The 24,512-nt window shown below is 35.1% G+C and overlaps 1 protein-coding gene across 8 annotated transcripts in view; it reads right to left on the bottom strand.

Moving 5' to 3' along the window:
- Positions 1 to 1,606: 1,606 nt before the first annotated feature.
- The window catches only part of LOC143247141 (equilibrative nucleoside transporter 1-like), a 75,615-nt gene continuing 52,709 nt past the window's right edge, over positions 1,607 to 24,512 (bottom strand). For 3 of the 8 annotated variants that reach the window (XR_013026398.1, XR_013026399.1, XR_013026400.1), the window contains 7 exons: positions 22,189 to 22,228; positions 20,800 to 20,867; positions 20,589 to 20,703; positions 18,581 to 18,666; positions 17,647 to 17,846; positions 9,923 to 13,270; positions 1,609 to 2,001 (listed from right to left, as the gene is read on the bottom strand). Coding sequence is in view for 1 of the 8 variants with exons in the window: in XM_076494742.1 (XP_076350857.1) it covers positions 13,159 to 13,270; positions 17,647 to 17,846; positions 18,581 to 18,666; positions 20,589 to 20,703; positions 20,800 to 20,867; positions 22,189 to 22,228 (621 nt within the window). In the remaining 7 variants the exon portion in view is untranslated. Of the gene's footprint in view, positions 2,002 to 7,280; positions 13,271 to 17,646; positions 17,847 to 18,580; positions 18,667 to 20,588; positions 20,704 to 20,799; positions 20,868 to 22,188; positions 22,229 to 24,512 lie in introns of those variants that run through there. The other 5 variants (XR_013026396.1, XR_013026395.1, XR_013026394.1 and 2 more) reach the window with 4 other exon arrangements.

Here is a 24,512-nt window from a genome sequence, read left to right on the forward strand (position 1 = left end):
AGAAAGATGTAACTTATCTTCGTGAATGAACTGTGTATGATACAGAACTAGAACACTGTCAGGAAGATGTAACTTATCTTCGTGAATGAACTGTGTATGATACAGAACTAGAACACTGTCAGGAAGATGTAACTTATCTTCGTGAATGAACTGTGTATCATACAGAACTACAACACTGTCAGAAAAATGTAACTTATCTTCGTGAATGAACTGTGTATGATACAGAACTACAACACTGTCAGAAAGATGTAACTTATCTTCGTGAATGAACTGTGTATGATACAGAACTAGAACACTGTCAGGAAGATGTAACTTATCTTCGTGAATGAACAGTGTATGATACAGAACTACAACACTGTCAGGAAGATGTAACTTATCTTCGTGAATGAACTGTGTATGATACAGAACTACAACACTGTCAGGAAGATGTAACTTATCTTCGTGAATGAACTGTGTATGATACAGAACTACAACACTGTCAGGAAGATGTAACTTATCTTCGTGAATGAACTGTGTATCATACAGAACTACAACACTGTCAGAAAGATGTAACTTATCTTCGTGAATGAACTGTGTATGATACAGAACTACAACACAGTCAGGAAGATGTAACTTATCTTCGTGAATGAACTGTGTATCGTACAGAACTACAACACTGTCAGGAAGATGTAACTTATCTTCGTGAATGAACTGTGTATCATACAGAACTACAACACTGTCAGGAAGATGTAACTTATCTTCGTGAATGAACTGTGTATCATACAGAACTACAACACTGTCAGAAAGATGTAACTTATCTTCGTGAATGAACTGTGTATGATACAGAACTACAACACTGTCAGGAAGATGTAACTTATCTTCGTGAATGAACTGTGTATCGTACAGAACTACAACACTGTCAGGAAGATGTAACTTATCTTCGTGAATGAACTGTGTATCATACAGAACTACAACACTGTCAGGAAGATGTAACTTATCTTCGTGAATGAACTGTGTATCATACAGAACTACAACACTGTCAGGAAGATGTAACTTATCTTCGTGAATGAACTGTGTATCATACAGAACAACAACACTGTCAGGAAGATGTAACTTATCTTCGTGAATGAACTGTGTATCATACAGAACTACAACATTGTCAGAAAGATGTAACTTATCTTCGTGAATGAACTGTGTATCATACAGAACTACAACACTGTCAGAAAGATGTAACTTATCTTCGTGAATGAACTGTGTATCATTTATGATATTCGTGGAAAAAACAAAACAAATTTTAAATACTTATACTGTTTTCTCAGATCTTGAAAATGTTATCTGAGCACAATCGTTGTACAGTTTTATTTATAGATATATTTATTTGATTTATTAAGTTGTAAATGCCCTTCAGTCAAAACAATTAGTGTATTAACCTTTACTCACAATCAACTTAAAATGTGACTATTCAAAAGCATTTTAAGTTAATTGACTCATAAAGAAAGGCTAAATTTTGACACGTGCACATACCCATGTTTGGTAAACTGGTCATCAAAATGACTTAAACAAATAAAAAAAAACACAACAGACGGACATATACATTTAAATTAATATACAGTTGCAGGAACATAAGTAGCTTTATGTAAAATAACATAGATAATTATTATACAGACAAGAACGCTATTCTTTCTGAAGCACATTTCTTCTAGGATCGGATTGGAGCCGATACTTTATAAATTAAAAAAATAGTTGCAAATCCTGAACTAATATCTTGACCACTTCAGTAATAATTACCTACAACAGACCCTCATCTACTATAATTTACTGTAGAAAAAACACACACATATATATATATCTTTTTCTAGATGTTTTCGGGCAATCTGTACGCAAACATATTCTCACAGGTTGTCTTCATTAGGTTAGGACCTGGCTGGCAACAGCTTTGGTAGACGGCGGGGCTCTTGTATAGCGAAGAACAGCGCTGACAAAGATCTCCTACCGGCGTTCCTGGCGTGCACACATTAGCCCCTGCAAGGTCAAGACCGTTAAGATTTGACTTATTCTCGGAACGCTTCGATAAAAATCCAATTAGTATTGCCATTGTGTGATACTTTATGGAAATAAGAAGCAGGCACCCAAAAAAGTAATGTCGAAAAGTTGAAAGATCTTACGAACACTAAAAAATACATCTTCGTTCCCAATGGAATCTGTGTCTGATAAAAAGAGTTATTGTGTTAATTATTATTTTATATACTGTCATTGTGTAATGTATTATTTACTTTTATTGTGTTAGTGCGGTGTCTACTATTAATTTGCTAATACATTGTGTACTGTTATTTTGTTAATATGTTATACAATATTATTGGTTAGTATATGATATACTATAATTCTGTTGTATTGATAATGTGATAATTCTGAAATGAAACGAAATATTCTAAAAACACATTTTAAACAGCAACATGTATCTCAAGAAATTCATAGCCGTATGTAGTTCAATGAATACTTAGTTGTTTTTGCCTCAATGAACACACAGAATTCTTTACTTAAATGAATATGTAGAACTATGAGACTCAATAATTAGACAGTGAATTCAAATAAACGATCTGTGAAACTTATGTAAATGTCGTCAAAGCACATCCTTTCTTGGTTTTACGTCTTAAAGAAGATAACTCTTTTAACGATTGTAATCGTTGATAACGAGGGTTTCCTTTATGTACAAATATTTCAGAAAAAAACATATTAAACTTTATTTTTGGAGCGCCTTCAATAACACTCCAATGAGGAGTGACTTAATGAGCAAAGTATATATTCTGTTTTATTTATTTATTTGCTTTTAGAATAAAAGCATCTTATTAATACCTTTACCTATGAGTCAGGGCCATCACATCGCCTTATATTCGCGCCAAGAATAGAAAAGACAAATATGAGTTGATTAATGACAAGTGTAAATTCAGAAAAGTCACTTCTGTTGTTAAACACTTGTATTTGAACTATCGAACAGTAAGGATAATATCGACCGATGAACCTTAAAGCCTGTATGGAGTTACGAGTTCATGTACAGATGCCGAAAAAAGTTCCATTATATACATTGTCGAATATAAAATGTTACAAACCTACAGTATTGGATTTGTTCATTAATAACTTCACCTTTTTTCTTCCAGTTTAATTAACTTACAGCACGTAAAAACTTAGTTATTATAGTCTTTCACAAATAATTATCTAAATTTTGTGATAAAAATCCGAGAGAAAAATATTTCGTTATTTTTAAGATTTTTATTTCTATGAAGAAACCTTCCGTTGGTTCGACGGTAAGCTTTGGTACTAACAAGATTAAATCTGGGAGTCAATCCAACGATAGGCACAACAAATAAACAAATCATTTGAAGAATTCTTTTAGAATTTTCCTTCATACAAGTGGCTTACTTGTAAAGTAGTTTTGTTTGTTTGTTTGTTTTTGAATTTCGCACAAAGCTACTCGAGAGCTATCTGTGCTAGCCGTCCCTAATTTAGCAGTGTAAGATTAGAGGGAAGGCAGCTAGTCATCACCACCTACCGCCAACTCTTGGGCTACTCTTTTACCAACGAATAGTGGAATTGACCTTCACATTATAACGCCCTCACGGCTGAAAGGGCGAGCATGTTTGGCGCTACGGGGATGCGAACCCGCGACCCTCAGATTACGAGTCGCACGCCTCAACACGCTTGGTTATGCCGGACCTAAGTAGTTTTGCCCGATATTTTCTGACAAGAAGAGCGGGTTGTCGGCTTTCAAGAGCTAACTTTCTAACCGCCTTTGTCCTAAACTTCCTGGAAAATCGGTTCTAGTGGTGGCAACTCGGATAGTTACAGACTTAACTATCTGAGGTAACTGGTGGCAAAAAGTGACGTAAACATGGATTGACGTCATCACTCCTATACTTGTCTAATCACGAAAGCAAGATTTCTTTTTTATAAACTTTTTCGAAATATATTAGAACTAAACATATAAACTTGTAGATTTTGTGGGAACAATCATCCAATCACATGCTGAGCTGAAGCTTTTTCCTTAAGTTGCATTAGTTCAAACGAAGTAGATAGTTCTCAAAGTTTCAACATTGAAGATAAGACACCATTCATTGTGAAATGCCAGTTCTTTGTTAAGTCCTGCTCTCCCAGCCAGTGATACATTGGTATGTCTACGGATTTATGCAGAGCACACATAGGCCAGTTTGTAGCTTTATGCTTAACTACGAACATACACATAGTGAGCCCCCCTGTACATAATTACAATTTTGTATGGATTAAAAGTTTAGCCAGCTCAAGCACATAAATATAATAGTACATTACAAAAGTATGTAAGCATTATTTACACTGATTTTTTGTCTAAGTTGCAGGTAATCTTTAGAAGTGAATTGGGAAGGTAAAAAAGTTCAGGAGTGGACTGTTATCTCCTATAGCGTAACACATGATATTTTAATGAAGAGGTTGACGCTGTAAAAATAATAGTTATTATTATGGAATGTAACAATTATAAACAAGTAAAATCCTAATTTTTTATTCGGTATTTAGTGAAAAAAGCTTCAATCACAACGACACAACAAACACCCTACGATATATACTTTTTACTGTTTTATTTTACTATTGCACAGCAGAATACCACACGATATCCAGTTCTTTACAGCGATATTTTACAATTAAAGGGCACAACGTCATAATATCCTATTTTACAGTGCTGTATTTCACCATTATAAAGCACAGCTTTACGTAATATCCAATTTGTTACTGCTACTATTACAGTAGAACCCCCACTGTTAGACAACATTATCAACACAAATGCAATTTTTACTCCGCTATCTTTGACTTCAACAAACAGAAGGAGAACAGTAATTTTACCATGTTTTGACTATTTATTTTTTAAATAAAACTGATCATTCTCATTAGTGTTAAAGTGTTCAGATCTCTTTAAAAACAAAATAGGAATGGCATTCAGGATAATATTACTGGATCGGCCCAAGGTATTAACATCTTATCTGTAATGAGATCACTACCATGGGCTTAGATATGTTCTATAACTGTATGATATATGTTTTTGTTTATTGTTTTATCATTAAATTAACGGATATAAAGTGGTAAGATAACGTGTTAGCCTTGAAACAAAAAATGCACTATTGATTTGTTGTTTTTCAAACTATTAGTTCATGAAACTAAGCATCTAGTAATCACGTGTGTTAGTTACATCTAACACTAAGGCACAGTTAATCACGTTAAACGGAAATGCAGTAGTTGTAACTGGTAGACTAATAAAATAACCAAATGGTAACGCCGTGTTGAAAGAAATCGTAATACAAACAGCTGTAACTGTACATTCTTTGTTTTTCAGATATATTCCATTAAAAACGCGTTTCCATTATCACAACTTCATAAATACGCAATTATATTTTAACGTAAATCATAGCTGTGTCCATGTCGATACAACGAAAACATAGTCATATCCACGAGGGCTGTTCAAAAAATACGCGGACTGTTTGAATTGCGCGGCTCCAGTTGGTTCCAGGGGAATCCGCTTGGTGTCACGAGGTTCGCACAGATCAGCTGATTACGACGCCATTTCCCGATTGCAGATATCTTCATTTGAGTATTAGCTACGCGGTTTTAAGTGAAGTGCAATTTTTTCGTTTTGCGGATTTCAGAATGAATGATCTGAAGGAGCAACGACTTGCTGAGAAATTTTGTGTTAACTTGGAAAATCTGCGACTGAAACTTTTGCTATGCTTAACACGGCTTACGGTGATGTTGCTATGAAGCGTACAGCATGTTTCAAGTGGCATGAACGTTTTAAGGATGGTCGACAGTCCATTGAAGATGATGAGCGTCCTGGACGTCCTTCCACGTCAACTGACGACCCACACGTCGACAAAATCAACACCCTGGTGCGGGAAAATCGAAGTCTGACTGTCAGAGAGCTTGCTGAAGAGTGTGGGATATCAGTTGGATCTTGTTACGAGATTTTGACCGAAAAATTGAAGATGCACCGCGTTGCTGCGAAATTCAGCCCTCAGAACTCGTGAGTTTTTGGCCAAACACTCGATCACTGTTTTTCCCCACCCCCCTGCTCACCTGACCTTGCTCCTTGGGATTTTTTCTTGTTCCCCAAACTCAAAAGACCCTTAAAAGGAAGAAGATTTGAGACGATTCCCGAGATTAAGGCAAATGCGACGAAGGAGCTGGAGGACATTACAAAAGAAGCGTACCAGGACTGTTTCAACAAGTGGAAACACCGTTGGGATAAGTGTGTGCGTTGGGGAGGAGAGTACTTTGAAGGGGTCCCAGACCTGTAACTTCTAAATAAAGTACATTTTGTTTTATGACGTCAGTCCGCGTATTTGTAGAACAGACCTCGTATACGAAGGAATCGTAGCCATATCAATACGAGAAAGACATAGCGATTGTGATATGACGAAACGTGTCATGTTAACACGAGGGAAACATATCCCTGTCTACATGAGGGAAGTATAGCTATGTCGTTACAAGGACACATAACCATGTCGCTATGAGGAAGTATAGCCATATTTCTACGTAGAAATACAACCATGTCCCTACAAGGAAACGTAGCCATATCGATTATATCGCTACGATAAAAACAGTTGTGTCAAGGAAGGTTAGAATTTCAAATAATTCTTCTAACGCTATGTGTAAAAACTTAAATCTATTACGGTTTAGATCTTCTCTCCTTTCCCCCATCCCCTTTTATTGATTAGCAAAAATGAATTCTGGTACTTGTAAATGGTAATAATGAAAGTATTTATTTAGACATGGAAGTACGTCAGGGAAACAGTCTCTTGCCACAAATAGTTCATTGCTAATGTTCTCAGAACTGATGATCTTGTCTTCCGCCACGTCAAGATCATCTAATTTTACGAATGTCTAACGTGCTAGAATGCATTAACACGAATCGTATCATATGTCAGAACATCTCCCGGTAACACATACCTAGAAGAGCCATTCATCTTCTGATACTGGAAGGTTAAGGTGGGAAATAAATTTTTCGCAGTGCACAACAATGAGTACTATATTCATAAGCACAAGGTAAAACTATAGATCAAATGAAAATTTCTAGAACTTCGTTAAACCCCTTGTATCTAATGATATGATCTGTGTACACATTTACTTGACAACAGTTACACCAGACTTTTAAACACGTCCTGGTGATTATTTATAATATAATAAACTTGGACAAAAAGCAGTTTTTTAAATGACACGCGGTGTTGAAACATCAATAATTTTGTTGGTTCAGAAAGCCACACACTATTTTAGGGTTAAAAGGGAGCAAGTTCTTTAATTCAAGAGTCAACATAACACAAGGCATATACAAAGAAAAGTAGTTTTCAAATATGATAATTTATATAATATTGAGTAGATTCAAAGGTAACTACATAATATTAATAACTGATAGTAATAAGCCTTTCATGAGAGGTTTCGGAAACTGAGTGTAATAAGTCTTTCATGAGAGGTTTCGGAAACTGAGTGTAATAAGTCTTTCATGAGAGGTTTCGGAAATTGAGTGTAATAAGTCTTTCATGAGAGGTTTCGGAAACTGAGTGTAATAAGTCTTTCATGAGAGGTTTCGGAAACTGAGTGTAATAAGCCTTTCATGAGAGGTTTCGGAAACTGAGTGTAATAAGTCTTTCATGAGAGGTTTCGGAAACTGAGTGTAATAAGTCTTTCATGAGAGGTTTCGGAAACTGAGTGTAATAAGCCTTTCATGAGAGGTTTCGGAAACTGAGTGTAATAAGTCTTTCATGAGAGGTTTCGGAAACTGAGTGTAATAAGTCTTTCATGAGAGGTTTCGGAAACTGAGTGTAATAAGTCTTTCATGAGAGGTTTCGGAAACTGAGTGTAATAAGTCTTTCATGAGAGGTTTCGGAATACACTTATTAAGAATTCGGCTAATTCCTAGAGTAAACACTAAACTATAATTAAAAATAATAATCTGAAATTTGAATACAAGCTTATACAGTACAATAAACATTTGAATGAAAGGGCAATGTTCAGACTTAAAAGGATGGGGTTTTAAAGTCCAATAGATGAACTTGGCTATAGTCTCACATTGAGTTCTTATTTAAGCTGGGAATATTTTGTTTGATAAGTGTAATCAATTTAATCAAAATTTCCAAGGCTATGCCGCCCATAGCTAAACTTTTAAAGTCAACTTATGTTTTGGGCCTCGTAAATCTGTAAAATATTATCATTATTTCGTATATTGGCCATGAGGGGGTTTACAAGAAACTTGTTTGTTTGTCGTTAAACACGAAATTATGCAACCACAAATATCGATACCCGTTTTTTAGCAATGTGATCTCTTATACTTTACCACTAAGCCGTTGTGAGACCTGAAATGTGTTTATTTTTCGAAAATATATACTGCACTCCGTTTTTTAAAACCATACATATTTTTTAACGCTGTTTAATTTAGGCTAAATGATTAGAGAGCTTGACTCCTAACGTGAGGATAGCGGGTTCGTCGCACCAAATATGCTCGCATTATCGCCGTGCGGGCGTTATAATGTATAAATCAATCCCACTATTCGTTGGTAAAAGAGTAGCCCAAGAGTTGGCGGCTCATAGTGATGACAAGCTGTCTTTCCTCTAGCTTATACTGCAAAATTAGGAACGGCTAGCGCAAATAGCCCTCGTGTAGTTTTTCGCGAAATTCATAAACAAACAGTTCAGTTTTACGTATATACTACGAAGTCATTGTGCAGTATCAGTTATGTGAATGAATATCAATTATAGATTTTTCTTGACATTAAGTATAAAACATGTTCAAGACATAATAGTGACAAGTATTTACACGTGTGGTCTTAAGTCTATATTAAACGATTTTAATGATATCTTAAGCTTATACTTAACGATTTCAAAACAGCCTTGAGCTTATACTTCAAAAGTCGTATTAAGCCTGCATTTAATGATCATAGAGCGTTCTTGACACACGTGAATGATTTAAAATAACGCTGTTTAATAAGGTCTCTTTTATTAATCGGTACTAATCTATCAGGGTAAATGCGTTATTTTAAGAAGTATTGAATGTCTTGATTCCATTTTGTGACAGGTATAAAACTAATTGAATGTAATTTAGACCGTGCCCTTTTAATAGTTTAACCTACTAATTATTTATATTTAAAAATATGAGATCTGTTAAGCCAAATCGGTTTTAAACCTGACGATTACAAAAGTTATCCCCACCTTTATCGACTTATTTGTTAGAAATACACCTCCGAAGTTCGCGAGAGACGGAAATAAGTAAAGAAATATATATATGGGTGAGAATAAAGTAATTTTATCTTCTAGCACTCTTAAGATTGTCTATATTTGGAAGGTGACTTCCAAGGTTTGTATATTCTTGTTTGTTTTTGAATTTTGCGTAAAGATACAGAAGGACTATCTGCACTAGCCGTTCCTAATTTATTAGTTAAAGACTAGAGGAAAGGCAGCTGGTCATCACCACTCACCGTCAACTCTTTAGCTACTATTTTACCAATGAATAGTGAGGTTGACCAAAACATTATAACGCCCCTACAGCTACAAGGGCAAACATGTTTGTTTTAACAGGGATTCGAACCCGCAACCCAAAGATTGCGAATCGGACTCCCTAACTACCTGGCCACCACGGACCATGTGCTATTGGTTTTTATGCTGTTTATACCAGGAACTGTTGAATTTTATATTCATTTCTAACATACCATGTACTACTGACTGATCTTTTGTACTACTCCTATCACACCAAATACTGATGATCACTTTATTCCTACTAATCTTAGTACACCAGACCTATTAAATTTTATTTTCTATTATTCTAATGATGTGAAGCAAGGTGTTCACAAATATATGAAACTAAATGTCTACTTTCTTTTACTGTGATAAGAAACCAATATTTATACTGCCTTATATTAATATGAAATTTAATACGTACCTGTCTTACTATGATGTGAGCCTCCAGTGCCACAGCGGTTTCTCTGTGGACTTACAACGCGAGAAACCATGTTTAGATATCCGAAGTGGGTAGAACACAGCTAGACCATTGTGCAGTTTTGTGCTTAACTCCAAACAAACAACAGACAATGATGTTTACATAAATTTATAGCAATCTGAAATCAATGCTTATACTGTTTTACAATGATGATGTAGAAAATATGTTAATACTGCTTTAGACTGAAATGAAACCAAATGTTCATACTGTAATAAAAAGAAGATGCAGAACCAAATCCTTAAAACGTTTTACAATTAGTCAAATCAAATGCTTATTCTGTATAACAATGACGTGAACTCAGTCTTTATACTCTTTCACCATGATGACGTGGAAACAAATGTTTCCACTATATTATGATACGAAACCAAATGTTTATACTGAAATTTATTGTTTACATTATCTTAAAATTTGAGAAAGCAACGTTATTCTATGTAAAAGAGCAACGTGTACCAGTCAATCAATCCACGTGTGTATGTGGAAATCAGATGTTCCTTCTTGTTAATTGCATAGGTACTTTTAGGTTTGCCCCTTCCCCCAGTGGCACAGTCTGCGGAACCACAACGCTAGCGAGTTTCGATACCCTGGTGGACAGAGGACAGATAGCTCATCATCAGGGGCGTAGATGTTTTACACCCGATGGGAGGATGATTTTTGCAACCACTTATGTGGATTGTTAAATTTGCAAATTGGTAATCTCTGATTACGTGAACCTGAAAGCTGTAAACATGCAGTCACAGAGTAATCTTGTTGTCACTATACTTGCATGTATACTTACTGACTGATACTTACGAACTATAGCTTAGATCGAAAAGCTTAAAAGCACGCCTATATTAAAGATGTACATTTCGGCTACTGAAAAAGCCTACACCTAGGCCTAATTATGTAATTCGATTGGTAAGAACACGAGAATCACAAGAACAAACACACAGTTTGTAGGCCTTTGATGCTATAAAACAATTCAACAGACCAAACTGTAGGGGGGGATGATTGTATGCACCATACCCCCACCTAAAATGAAGGGGGTGTATACCCCTATCCCCCCAGGATCTACGCCCTTGCTCATCATTGTGTAGCTTGTGCGAAGTTTTAAAAACAAAGAAACTTATATATATTTATACGAGTGCAAAAATGAACATGCATTGTTCTATACGAGTGAAAACAACGGCGTTTATAACATTAACATCAAAGGCAATTACTTCACTATCAAAAACAAATATGCAAAGAAGCATATTAAGTTAATTCTTTACCTTTCCACTACACTGTATTACACTGATGTAAAAACAAATGTTTATAATGTATTACAATGAAGTGGAAGTAAATGTTTACATTTTCGTAAAATGATGTGAAACAAAATATTTTGTGTTTGATTGTGTGGATATTGAAGCAAATGTTTACAATTGTGTTGTGAAATAAAAAACTTACACTGTTTTACAAAGGTATAAAACTGAATGTTTACACTGTTTTATATCGATGTGTAATGAATCTTATGCTATTTTACAATGTTAAAAACCCAAATATATACCATTACAATGATGTACCAATGTTTAGTGTTTTACAATCATAACGTGGAGATAAATGTTCGCTTTTTCTTACTAAGATGTGAAGTTATACGTCTATTCAGTCTTCAAATGACGTGGAACAGAATGTTTACATTGTCTTACAACGACAAATCGAATCAAATATTTATGGTGTTTTACAATGATGTGGAACAAGTAGTTGCTAGAGGCTTAAAATGAAATGAAACTGAATAATTACGGTGTCTTACTATCATGTAAAAGTAATTTTTACACTGTTTTACACTGATCTGAAATAAAATATTTTCCCTGTATTAAAATTACGAGAAACCAAACGTTTACAGTATCTGATAATAATGTAAGATCAAACGTTTACCTTGTTTCACAGTAATGACATGGAGCCAAATTTACATTGCCTAAAGTTGATATGAAAGCAAATGTTTACAATGTCATACAAATATAATGTGGAACCAAACGTTGACTTTGTATTACAATGATGTTACAATGTCATACAAATATAATGTGGAACCAAACGTTGACTTTGTATTACAATGATGTTACAATGTCATACAAATATAATGTGGAACCAAACGTTGACTTTGTATTACAATGATGTTACAATGTCATACAAATATAATGTGGAACCAAACGTTGACTTTGTATTACAATGATGTTACAATGTCATACAAATATAATGTGGAACCAAACGTTGACTTTGTATTACAATGATGTGGCACAAAATGTTTTTTCAGTGACGACATGAAAACAAATCATTACATTATATTTCAGTGATGTCGAAATACATGTTTACAACATCTTTCACTGATGTAAAAAACTTGTATAAACTGTCCTTGAAGAGTGATATGGAAACTAATGTTTACACTTTTTACAATGATATGAAACTAAATGCTTTCAATGTCTTGAAATGATTTGAAACCAAATTGTACACTGTCTTACAAAGATGATGTGGAACCAAATGTATACTGTCTTGCAATGACGAGCAACTAAATGTTTATGATGTCTTACAATGATATGAATTCAAAAAGTTACACTATCTTAAAATATTGATGTGGAAAATAAGGTTCACACTTGCTTACAGTCATGTGAAAACAAATATTTGTATTGTCTTGCAATAATGTGAAGTTAAATGTTTTCACTGTCTTACAAAGAAATGGAACATAATGTTTTCACTTCTTACAATAATGTGAAACTAAATGCTTGTGGTGTCTTACAGTCACACCAATCCAAACTTTTACACTATTATAGAATGATGATATGGAATCAAATTTACTATATTGTATAATAATGTGAGAACAAATATTTACACTGCCTAAGAAAGATTATTTTGAAACACGTGTTTACACTGCCTTACAATGATATTGAATGAAATGTTTAGATTACCATACAATGGTGATGTTGAAGATATGCTTACAATATTTTACAATTATGTGAAAAAAATGTTTACAGTCTTAGAATGATGCGAAACCAAATGTTTACACTGAGTTAAGGTTATGTAAAACCGTTTATTTATGTTTTATAACAATGATGACTTGGAACCATATGGTTATTTTGTTAATGTTTGGCCTATAACAGTTTGATATTGTGGAAAATAGAATCATAACTTTTTTTTCTAAATTTTCCCTTTTGTCCATTGAGTATATGTTTTCACAACAGCTTGACAAATAAATAGGATGATACAGAACCAAGCATTAGTCCCAGGCCTAGTCCAGCTGCTAACATAGCTGATGCTGTCTGTCGGAATTGTTGAAGTGTTTCTCTGAAATGAAAAAAAGAAATATGTAGGGGTTTACTGTTTCTCCTATTGAAATTGTTTGGTGTATCAGAATACACAGCACCATCAGTTACATTAAAATAATAATAACATCAGTGATACAGACGCATTGAATATGAAGTTGTATAGAAACAATTACACATATGTACAACCACATCAGTTATATAGACACGTACATATAGGTACAAAACTATATGGGCCAGATAATATTTCCACGAGGGTTGTAAAGGAAGTAAAAGATTGGATGTGTGAGCCACTTGGCACAATTTTTGTTAATCCTTGAACAGCGGACAAGTACCAACAGACTAGATATTAGTTAATGTCACTCCTATCTTTAAGGAAGATAGTATAGACCTGTTAATTTTACATCAACTGTGGGAAAGTTTTGGAAAGTCAGATGAAAGATACTTTGCAAATAACAAATTTCGAATTTTATCAAACAGTCAATATAGTTTTAATAAGGGAAAATATTGCCTTACAAATAATTTAATATGCTTTGAAAATGCTGCATATGTAGATGAGGGTAGAGATGTAGATTTAGCGTACTTGGATTTTCAGAAAGCATTTGACAAAGTGCTTGTAAAGAAACTTATCTCTGCAGCAGTGGAGGGAAAGTTACCTAATTAAATAGAAGGAATTTATAATGTTGATGCATCAACATTTTTCATACTTAACAGCGAGAATTATAGAACGAGTGTGCAAAAATATAGATTTAGGCAAGGTAGAAGACATCTTCAGCTAAGGCAATTTTATTTTTCCAATAGAATGGTTGGTCTATAGAATGAGTTGTCTTCGGATGTTGTGAAGGAAGTAAATTTGAGTGAGTTTAAAAGAAAGTTTTATAAATATATGAATGATAAGGGCTGGCTTTTGATTTAAAAAAATTAATAGTTTTAAACTAGCTCAGAGGATGGCACAGAATACATGGCCAACAGACTCCTTGTTGTCCCTAAACATTATGTTATATCAAGTTGTGGAGTTGACACAGACCACAGAATATTAATTAAGCTCACTTTGTCCTTTATGATTATTATTATTATTCTCTCATTGAAAGGTATTACCATTTCATATTTCAAAACAAAATACATTAAATATTCAGACAAACTGAAATACTAAGATTACCACCTCGGCTCATATGTTTAAAAATCAAACAAGAAGTGAATTATCAAGCGTTCTTCGTTCATGCACTTTATGATGTGTTATAAAGCATCTAATGTTCTGAACTTTCGTATCATTTAACTTTCATGTGTCCAAGCGAGTGAACTTCGACTATAATTGGATTTTGATACATGAAACGTGCAGCAGTATAAATAAAACAAGGGCTTTGAGTAGCAGTTAGAAAAATTCAGAACTCGTTAAATATTCGAATATAACTTTAATTAGTTATTTGAGTAATTGTGGTGTTGTTATTAGAAAACAAGTAAAAATAAACATAAAAATAGTGTATATTGTGTAATAACCAGAAAGATATTGTCATCAGCTTTACCAAAGTGTAAATGATTAGTTATATAGCATGCAACTAATATTTGATAACTTTGCCTCTGATTGGTCATTCAGCCTGTCCTTAGTATAAAGATCTTCCATAACCTTTTCTCTGATTGGCCATACAGCTTTTGCATTGTGTCATGGTTTTCTATAACTTTGTTTCTTATTGATCTTTCACCCCGTTCCTTGTGTGGTGTCGTCCACAACCTTGCTTTTGGTTGATAATTCAGCCTCTACCTTTTTTCGTTGTCTTTCTTAATTTTGTCACTTTGATGTGGTTAAAGTTTTCCAATTTGTTCGTGGACAATGACTAGATTTCAAAGAAGACATTTCAATGTTTCATTCAAGTGGAGACTTATTAGACGAATGGAAGTTGACCAGTCACGACAAGCTGCTGTAAAATGGCTATAACAGTCTCTAAAAGTCCTTCTTGATGACAAGAAACCTACTTGAGATAAAAATGTATTTCAGAACGGCTGGTATGGGTATTAACATTTTTATTGATAAACAGAGAACGAAAAATGTCATTTGGTGAAATAAGATTCATTTTCAATACTAGACTGGTTAATGATACAGTTGAATTTCCCATCGAGGAACCGAGTACAAGCTAATATGTTATACAGATGAGTCCTCGGTTTAACAAGAATGACCAAATTACTTTTGCTTGTGCACTAACTGATATCAGCTGTCTCTACAATGTACCAATAATGAAGTTCTTTGGACTAATGGGCAAGGTAGACCATCCTTTAGAGCACAATAAAATGATTTCTGTTTATTCACTCTGTCTTCTTACTGTATTTATAAGGTACTTGTTTTGAAAGCGGGTTTTATGTTCACAGTCATATATGATCAGCCTACAGGTATCCGGAAGCAAGCATAAATACACAGGAAAGTAGAAAGCAGACTGACTGCAATTGTGCTAAAAGAATATCCAGAACACCAACATGATGTGGAGATTGTTCTACAGAAGATAAAAACCAATTTGTGGGTGGGGGGAACAAACATTAGTGGATGTTCTGATTTTCACCAAAAGACTACATATTACAGTGACCACATTCTATTCGACCCTGTGTGACATCATTTCTGAAAACTACGTTCTGTTTATCGTGACACAGTTCTCTTTAGCTTTAGATGTTGCGCTAAACCAGTCAATCGTTTCTTTTACTAAATGGAGAAGCTGACCTTTCATCAGGTTTCAGACTCATTGAACATGTCTTGAAAGATGAATATAATCCTGTCAAGTGAAATATCTCCTCCAAAGGACGACCTCACAACAGCGTTTTAGTTCTATATCATGAACTATAAATATGTAAACCAATTTTTGCAAAATATTCAACTGTAAATACGTAAATTCATATAAGCGTACGAGATGTGGGGGTTCTGAAGCTATCTCAGATTGATCCTTTTATGAAAATTTGGAGAAGTTTAATCGACAATCAAGGTACCATTAGAAAAGAAACATCCAAGATGATTTCAAGCTCTGTTTGGTTAATTGAATTGCACTGAATGATTTATAATTGATGTAAAAAAAACTTTTTTATAATGGGAATATCGTCTTTGACAATCTATGCCATGTCAGAAACGAGATGTGGGCTTGCGACTATAGAAACTTGATGAAATTTTGAGAAGGGAGAAAAATAAACATGACAAGTACAATGGTAAAGTAAGCTTTCATTTCTTCTGAAGAATCTGATGCTGAAGTCGTTCAAAACATTTTAATAATGATCTTTTCTACGTGCCGTCTGTGTTTAACAAATTTGTATCAATTACTGTAACGGGGAAATCATCCAGTTCCTGACATCGAGATAAATCATACTTGCATATAACGATAACTAAAGACAGATTATTTTCATCCACACTTATATAAACTCTGAGAGAAGTCTAACAAATCAAACTTTATCAACTGATATGTACAACATTATTGATAAATTAGTTGTTTAAGTGAGAGGAATGCTTATTTTTTTCTAGTGCATGTCATTAGTTTTAAAAGTGACATATTCACTTTTGAAATTATTTTGGATTTTTTTACTTTTGCATGTTTATAGTTTATCTTTATACTAATTGTTCTCATTTGTGTATGCTATTGTTAGTAAACGAAAAAGGTTTACAAAAGATTAAAACACTTTTTTTTTGACATTTGGGAAAAATATTTTTCACGCAAGTAAAACTCAGCATACACATTTCCAATATTTCTTTGTAAAACCAACCTCTGCAAGGTGTTCAGTTGCAAATATGGAAACCCAAGTGTGCTAAATATACAGATATTTCAGATCACACGATTTACCATTAGATGTTTGAATTGTATATAAATGAACACAAGCGACGTTTGCTATTATTTTATAACTGTTTTTTTTATTATATTATAGCAATATTATTGTATATCAATTATTTATCTTTCAGTTATCTTTTACAGTTTACTTAAGGTATTTTTTCTGTATGCATTCACTGATTTTTCGATAAAAACTGTCACTTTTTACATGATTATAACAAGATTCGCTTTAAAAACTACAGATATTCAACTTTTTCAAAACGCTTGAGAGTAGAAACAATTGTTTTTTAAAGACACGATTCTTATCAGGGAACTGTTTGAAGTGCAACCATCACAAAAGTGCTCTACTTTGTTACTTGTTGTGGACCTTCTGTCGTTACAACAAAGGAAACCGTTGGAAAGGCCAAATATGATCTTAAATGTTATTTACTTGGTTACTTTCGTGGAGTTTGAATCATTAGAACAAAGCAATAGAAACTGTTGTAAAGGTTAAATATTGCCTTCAAAGTTACTTGTTTCGTTATTTTTTGTTAATCTTGTGTCATTACAACAAAGGAAACTATTGAAAAGGCCAAATGTCACCTTAAATGTTATTTACGTAACTTACTGTGGACCTTGTGTCATTAGAACAGAACAAAGGAAACCGTTGGAAAGACCGAATATCACGTTGAAGATGACGTAGCAGACGTCAGTCTTGAACAACACTGGTAGAAGTGTTCGGGGATGTGCGTTGCACAACATGAAAAGTGGAATGAATATTACACGAAGGGCGCAAAGGCTGACTGTCATTTTTGGTCTTGATTGTGGCTGGAAAAACAAATCCAACCACTTTTAAACAAATATTTTTTTTATAATCCTCTGAAAATAACATTAGTTTGCATCTCCAACAAATGTTTATCTTTCTTTTTTGACTTAAACTTCTGTTACTATCAGAAGAGCGAGACTTTTAATACCTCGTATCGAAGCTTAAAATATATAAAAGTAGCTTAATTAAATTTTATAATAAACTATTGTCGTCAAAATTAAATCAATAAGTAACACAATGTCAAAGAAATACTCAGGTTATTTTTGATCTCCTGTGATGTAAATAAACTAATACAAATTACACTTTATCAATTTACTCACAACAGTTGTGTTTCATCGATTTTTTTTGTTTGTAGTTAAGCTACACAATGTGCTATGTACACTCTTCCCATTACGAGTATTGAGACCGGGTTTTGATGTCTGCAGACATACTGCTAGAGGACAGCTTTATCGAATTTAATAATGTAAAGAGCGTCTAATCACTACAACATTTTGTAGCGTCGAAGTCAGCCAGAAAAGCTATGATTGTGGGCACTGGATATGATAGATGAATGGTGATTAACATTTTATTATACATCTTTTACTTTCACACAGAAGTTCTCTTTTATAGTAATTATTAAATAAAACATCTTAAGAAATACTTCAATATTTATAATGTTCTTTAATGTGAGGCAGCATACATCGTCTTCTTTCAAAAATGGGGTTACATCATTTTTCTACCAAAGATATCAACTTACCATTGCACACCAACCCGCGATCAGTCTGCCACAGACATCTGCAGTATTAAATACCAGAAAACAAGCCACGGGTGTGAATAACCGCCCTGAAAAACAAAATTACATTCTCTAACGTAACCCAAATATACTCTTCAAAAAAAGAAACGCAAAAGGGATATTTTCTTTTATTTTAAAGAGAAATATATGTAATAACGTTACAAGCTCAGTGTATGTGATGTTAAGGCACTGATTGTCAGACCAAAATGACAATAAAAGTTGTGCACTTTGAAAACGGAGGAAAACATAGGATTTTTCGCCAAAACGCATTCGTGTCCAATAAATTTGTTTGAGAGATTTGCATGTTCTGTAAGTGCAACATGTGCAAAATCCCTATAAAAGTGACGGGTTCTCGGTTTCCATAGCTCAGTGTTAAGCCACCGACACGCAATACAGTTATGCCAAGACTGACTGAAGCACAACGCAACAACGCCATTGGTCGCTTGGAAGCAGGCGAATCTCAATCAGATGTTGCCAGAGCTGTGAATGTCCACCAAGCACCATCACAAGGCTATGGAATCGTCACCAACAACATGGATCAACTCGTGACCGTCCACGATCTGGCAGACCTCGTGTGACCACGCCCGCACAAGATCGCTACATCCGGTTACGTCACCTTCGGGATAGGACCACCACTGCGACGTCTACTGCCTCAACCATACCAAAGCTGCGTAGGATTTCCGATCAGACCGTACGCAACCGTCGACGAGATTCTTAGGCCCCATGTGCAACCCATCATGGTGAACGTCAATGACGTTTTTTCAACAACGCCCGTCCTCACACAGCCTGACTCACCACTGTCTTCTTGAGACACCACAACATCAACGTTCTTCCCTAGCCCTCCAGATCACCAGATTTAAACCCCATCGAACATCTTTGGGACGAATTGGACCGACGTCTGCGACGGCGACAACCTCAACCGCAGACTCTACCTCAGCTTGCAGCAGCTTTGCAGGCTGAGTGGACAGCCATTCCACAGGATGTGATTCGTCATCTCATCGCTTCCATTGGCAGGAGATGCCAAGCAGTTATTGATGCTCACGGGGGGCATACTCGTTATTGACGTTGAGTGACGTTAAACTTCAACTAGTGAGCGTGGACTTCGCCTTTGCAGACTTTGGATGTTCAGCAGTGAATGTGCAAAGTTTCACACATGTCATACAGAACTACCCGGAATAAACTTGTTAACAATTTGTCTCATATTTTGCCTTTTGCGTTTCTTTTTTTGAAGAGTATATTTTCTTTATGTTCATTGACCTTAAGATTTTGACGAGCAGTGTATATGTTATTAAAATAACAAACTTAAGTGTCGCACATACTAAAACATTTATTAATAAAACTTCAAAATGCACTAATACCTACCATCATGAAAAGAAAATATATAATTTAAATTTTTTAAAATCTGGATCTGGTTTTTAACTATGTATTCTTCAGAGTAATGGGTTTAATTTAACTACACAGTTTCTGGTATTCTGGATCTGGTGTTAAAACAACACATTCTCCAGGACAATTATTCTAGTATTAATTATATTTTCTTCAGAACAATGGATGTGGTGTTAGCTACACATTTCTGGAGTGATGGGTCTGGTGTTAATGCAAATAATCAAAGGTAACTGGTTTGGAGTGGATATGGATATAATGTTAATTACACATTCTCCAGAGTAATAATTCTAGTGATAATTACAATTTTCGGAGTCTGTCTTAGTGTACACGGTTGTATATTACTATTAAATTAAGGATTAGATAACAGATTTACTAAGCGAGTAATACACTAATTAAGATTTTTCTGAATAAAACAACTTAAATAAGAGATGATTATATCAAGGCAAGAAACAAAGGATCATAATGTTTAGATGTTTGTCTGCAACAAACACATTCCTATTCACTGACCTGTTCATATTTACTTCTTGTTAACTTGTCATAAACGCAACAATTAGTCTATTATTGACAAAAAAATCTTTTTCTTACTAACCCGTCAAGGAAGATCCACTTTGTTTACTTACAGACTCTACTAACACAATCACTGCCGGATAAACTGACAAGGTCACCCAGAATATCAACACAATGCCAATAAAGTAAAGCATTATCTAGGAAAGAAAAAAACAACAACTAGTGAGCTGACTGTTAATGATACAAATAAATATGTATATTTTTTCAACAGAACAATTCAATTTCTTACTTACATCTTGAAAGACCTTCAGTAGAGGCACGTCTCTACTTTCTTCAATTTCGTTTATTTTCAAATAATTTCCTAAATAGAAAACTAAAATCAAACAATCGAACGAACTGTTAGTAGAAGTAGAATTAAAGTGTCGTGAAGAAAAGTAAAAGTGTTTTGTAACATTGAAATGGAATATATAATTGAATTCTAACGTAAAACTCATTTCTCGTAATGTTGAGTACGTTATGTTAAAACATTTTTAAAGTTTTATCAGGTCGTTACAGCCTATGTCTCATTTTCGTTCATGATCTGTCTTACGATTGTACGTACTTACAATAGTCCTACTGTGTAATTTTAATTGCAATCGCTTAGATCGTAAAACTGTAATGCTCAAAGTAAAACTCTTCCTCGCATGGTTTCCACAGTATAAATGGTGTACAAGGTCGATGGTTTCCAGTGCTAATACCTACAGCTTGATCACACATAAGTCTATTGACGACTTGAATAATATGTCTTCTTAGTTTGAAATAGCTAAATACCCATGTTTCTTCTTCTAAAAGGTTGAGATATGTTACAGTTCAAAGAATATGTTATAGAAGAAACTTGTATTTGCATGAATTCTTCCACTTTTTCATGTGTATATTTGTTTTTTTTCTCATATTGTTATCAGGGGCAATGTATGATTTTTACAGTTGATCATTATATTTATGGATTTTCACCTATTGCAAGACGTAGCACCTTGCTTTCAATGGCCAAATACACATTTGCAGATCTCTTTCTTGATGGTTCTGGTACCTATAGTTAATCTATATTCCTTTGATTTCCATTGTTATGAAGTATAAGGGATATTCCCAACTTGGACATTCTAAATCTCCTATCTAAACACATTTTTATGACCCGAGTATATAAATAGTTTACATTGAATAGAATTTTGCACACTCTCCCCAAACCAATTAATTTTAGATAGCATCACACTGTAAATGCCAAACAAAGTCAGAAAATGCAGTTCTATTCATGTAATTTTACTAAGATTTCCCTCATATTTGCTGTGGCTGTCAGATGACTTGTTGAATTCCATAGTTAAAATATTCACAGCATAACGTGCTCAACTTTCTGCAGTACATAGCTTTCATTACCTGTTGCATTAGGAAACAAGTTAGAGAGAGAGGGAGTTAAGTTAATAACTCTAGAAATTCCCTATCAGCCAAGTAAAATCATGTTTAGTCAAATGTTTGTTATTCTTCCTATTTATGAAAAATTCTAATGGTGAAATATGTCAATTTTGAGTAGCATACTTAAATAAATATAAACATCCTCAAATCTCCTTCTCTAGTTTCATATTACAAATGTAGTAAACAATGCTCAGTGAAGAATTAATGTTTTTCTAATCCAATATACAAAGAATACTCACCACAACCAGCTTGGATTGATAGGTAGTGCTTGAAGAAGCTCTAATAAACAAAATGAAAGGAAAGAGAGATTCACACCATATTTCTTGCTATTAACGGTACGTATCATTATTTTCACGATCAGCTAGTACCTCTAACTCTTAAATGCATTTTGTTGAATTCACATTCAGACTGTATTTCTTAGTTGTAATGACATGAGTAGGTAGCATGACCATCTGGTGGCCGAAATAAAGTAACATGACCTTGAAACTTAGTTGTATGTACTGCAACTGCTTTTTGTAGAAACAAGTGTACAAGACAGGACAACGTTGCGAAAGGTTTCTGTTTTTCGTCTTTAGGCCAGTGTGTGTTTAATTTAATTTTAAACTGGGTAGGTGTTTAAGTTTTAAAGACCTTTGGGGAGACCCCAAAGGCAAACCTGGGGCGCCCAGAAACTTCTGTTTCTCTTCAGCCCCGCACATGAAAGTAGGTTAAAGTCATCAGGAAGAGTAAGATAAACACTTGGTAGCTTAGCGACTTGGTAGATTTCTGAAGATATACGTGGGGCAATTGGGACGTAGCTGCAATGCCGGCCAGAAGAGCTGGAGGAGAAAAGGAGGAACGAGCAATAATATGAAAGGGGGTAGTGGCTTCACGAGCTGGAGGGTAGGGATACAGATTAATGTGGGTGTTACATGAATTACAGAGATGATACAGGATAACGGACCTCTTTCCAGGGCCTGGGTATTGAAATACCCAAAATTTTTCTGTAAGGAGAAACGGGAGCACCCCGAGGAAAACCCACTTTCACGTTCAGGGCGCCGAATAATTTACCTTGAGCGTGCCCTGGATAGCTGGGGAAGTTTGAGTTAGGATATCGCATAATGCTGAGGAATAGGCTCTGTAATAGCTGAGATGTACATATAAACAGAGCTGGAAGAAACAAATGGAGTAAACAGTGGATCAGTAATCAAGGGGGTAAGGGTTCTTTAATATCGCTCTGGTGTAAGGTGAAAATTCCATATCCTTGGGCCATCATGGTGGAAAGGGGGACAGAGGTGGGGAATGTTCATAAGGCTGACACTGTGGGTTATCGAAGGTAGTTAATCGCGGCAGCGGTTATAGAGGATTCAGTTCTAGAGGAGGGGAAGAGAGTGGGAGCTGACCTTGTACAGGTAAGTTATCCAGGTGTTTATCAGTTGTCTGGGAAAATTTGTATCTTCTTGGTATTCCGGTTTGAGTGACTTGGGATATAGTGGGATGCTTGTCTGTTATAGCTGACTTATTTGAATAGGTAGCTTGTAATGTCAGCAACTGGGAAGACGAATTAGAAAGAAGAGAAATAAATGACGTCTGAGTGAATTTGCTGAGATTCTGATATTTGTTCGGTCCAAGATCAGAGGTCGTACTGTCGCTTGTCTGAAAAAGGTTGTCGTGCTTTTTGGTGAAAGTTTGTGTTGAATAGGGTATCAGCTTCGCAGGAGACGAGTTGTCAGTAGACTGAGGAGGGCGGATGAGCGGATGAGATGATAAGATAGGTGGCAAAATAGATTCTGGTTGCTTGGGTAACAGAGGTTTAGTTGAGCGACGGTGGGGACGTTTGGCACTAAAATGGAAAATGTGATAATAGCAACCATTACATAGAATGGTATCGGCAGAATGTTTGGTGGTCGTTGCTATTTTCATGTAGCTGGTAGCTTGCTTGGTGGATTTCGAGAAAATACGATGCATGGCGTATATCTCGGACGTTGTTTGACTTTCAACGGCACATTTGATTTCGTTAGGGTAAATGGAAGGGTGAGTCCCTTTCAGAAAAACAGAGAAAAGGCTAGTTGGACTCTTGATGGGTGAACATCTGACATTAATTTGGGAATTCCATGGCTCACAAAGGTAGGATAGGTCTGCAGGCGTTGACGGCTGGAGGAGAATTCCCCATCGGCGAAGGATCCGTGTTCTGGAAGGGTCTAGGGAAGCGCCAAGTTTAGCCTGCGCGATAAACGTAGCTATTTGCAGAGGCGAAAGGTGGGGCGGCAGGCCGTCGACGATTACCGGCGGGACAGGTGGCGAGATTGGCACGGCAGGTCCGAGTAATGAAAACGTCATGCTGGCAAAGCAGTGGGAGAAAAACACGTTTTACTTGCTCAGGGACTAGTGGTAAACGTAAACCTTATAGAGTAAAAAAGAACAGTTGGGTAAGTATGATATAAAATGTAAATGTCGGGTGTTTCATAAAGTATACCCTTAGGCAGTTAAATGTAGTATAAAAGCATTGCAAATCTACTTAGTTTTCATCTCTCTACTGAACAACAGTCAGAGTTCCAAGGGATGAGACGTCTGTCCAACAATA

Source organism: Tachypleus tridentatus, chromosome 3, assembly GCF_004210375.1.
Source record: "Tachypleus tridentatus isolate NWPU-2018 chromosome 3, ASM421037v1, whole genome shotgun sequence".
NCBI lineage: Eukaryota > Metazoa > Arthropoda > Merostomata > Xiphosura > Limulidae > Tachypleus > Tachypleus tridentatus.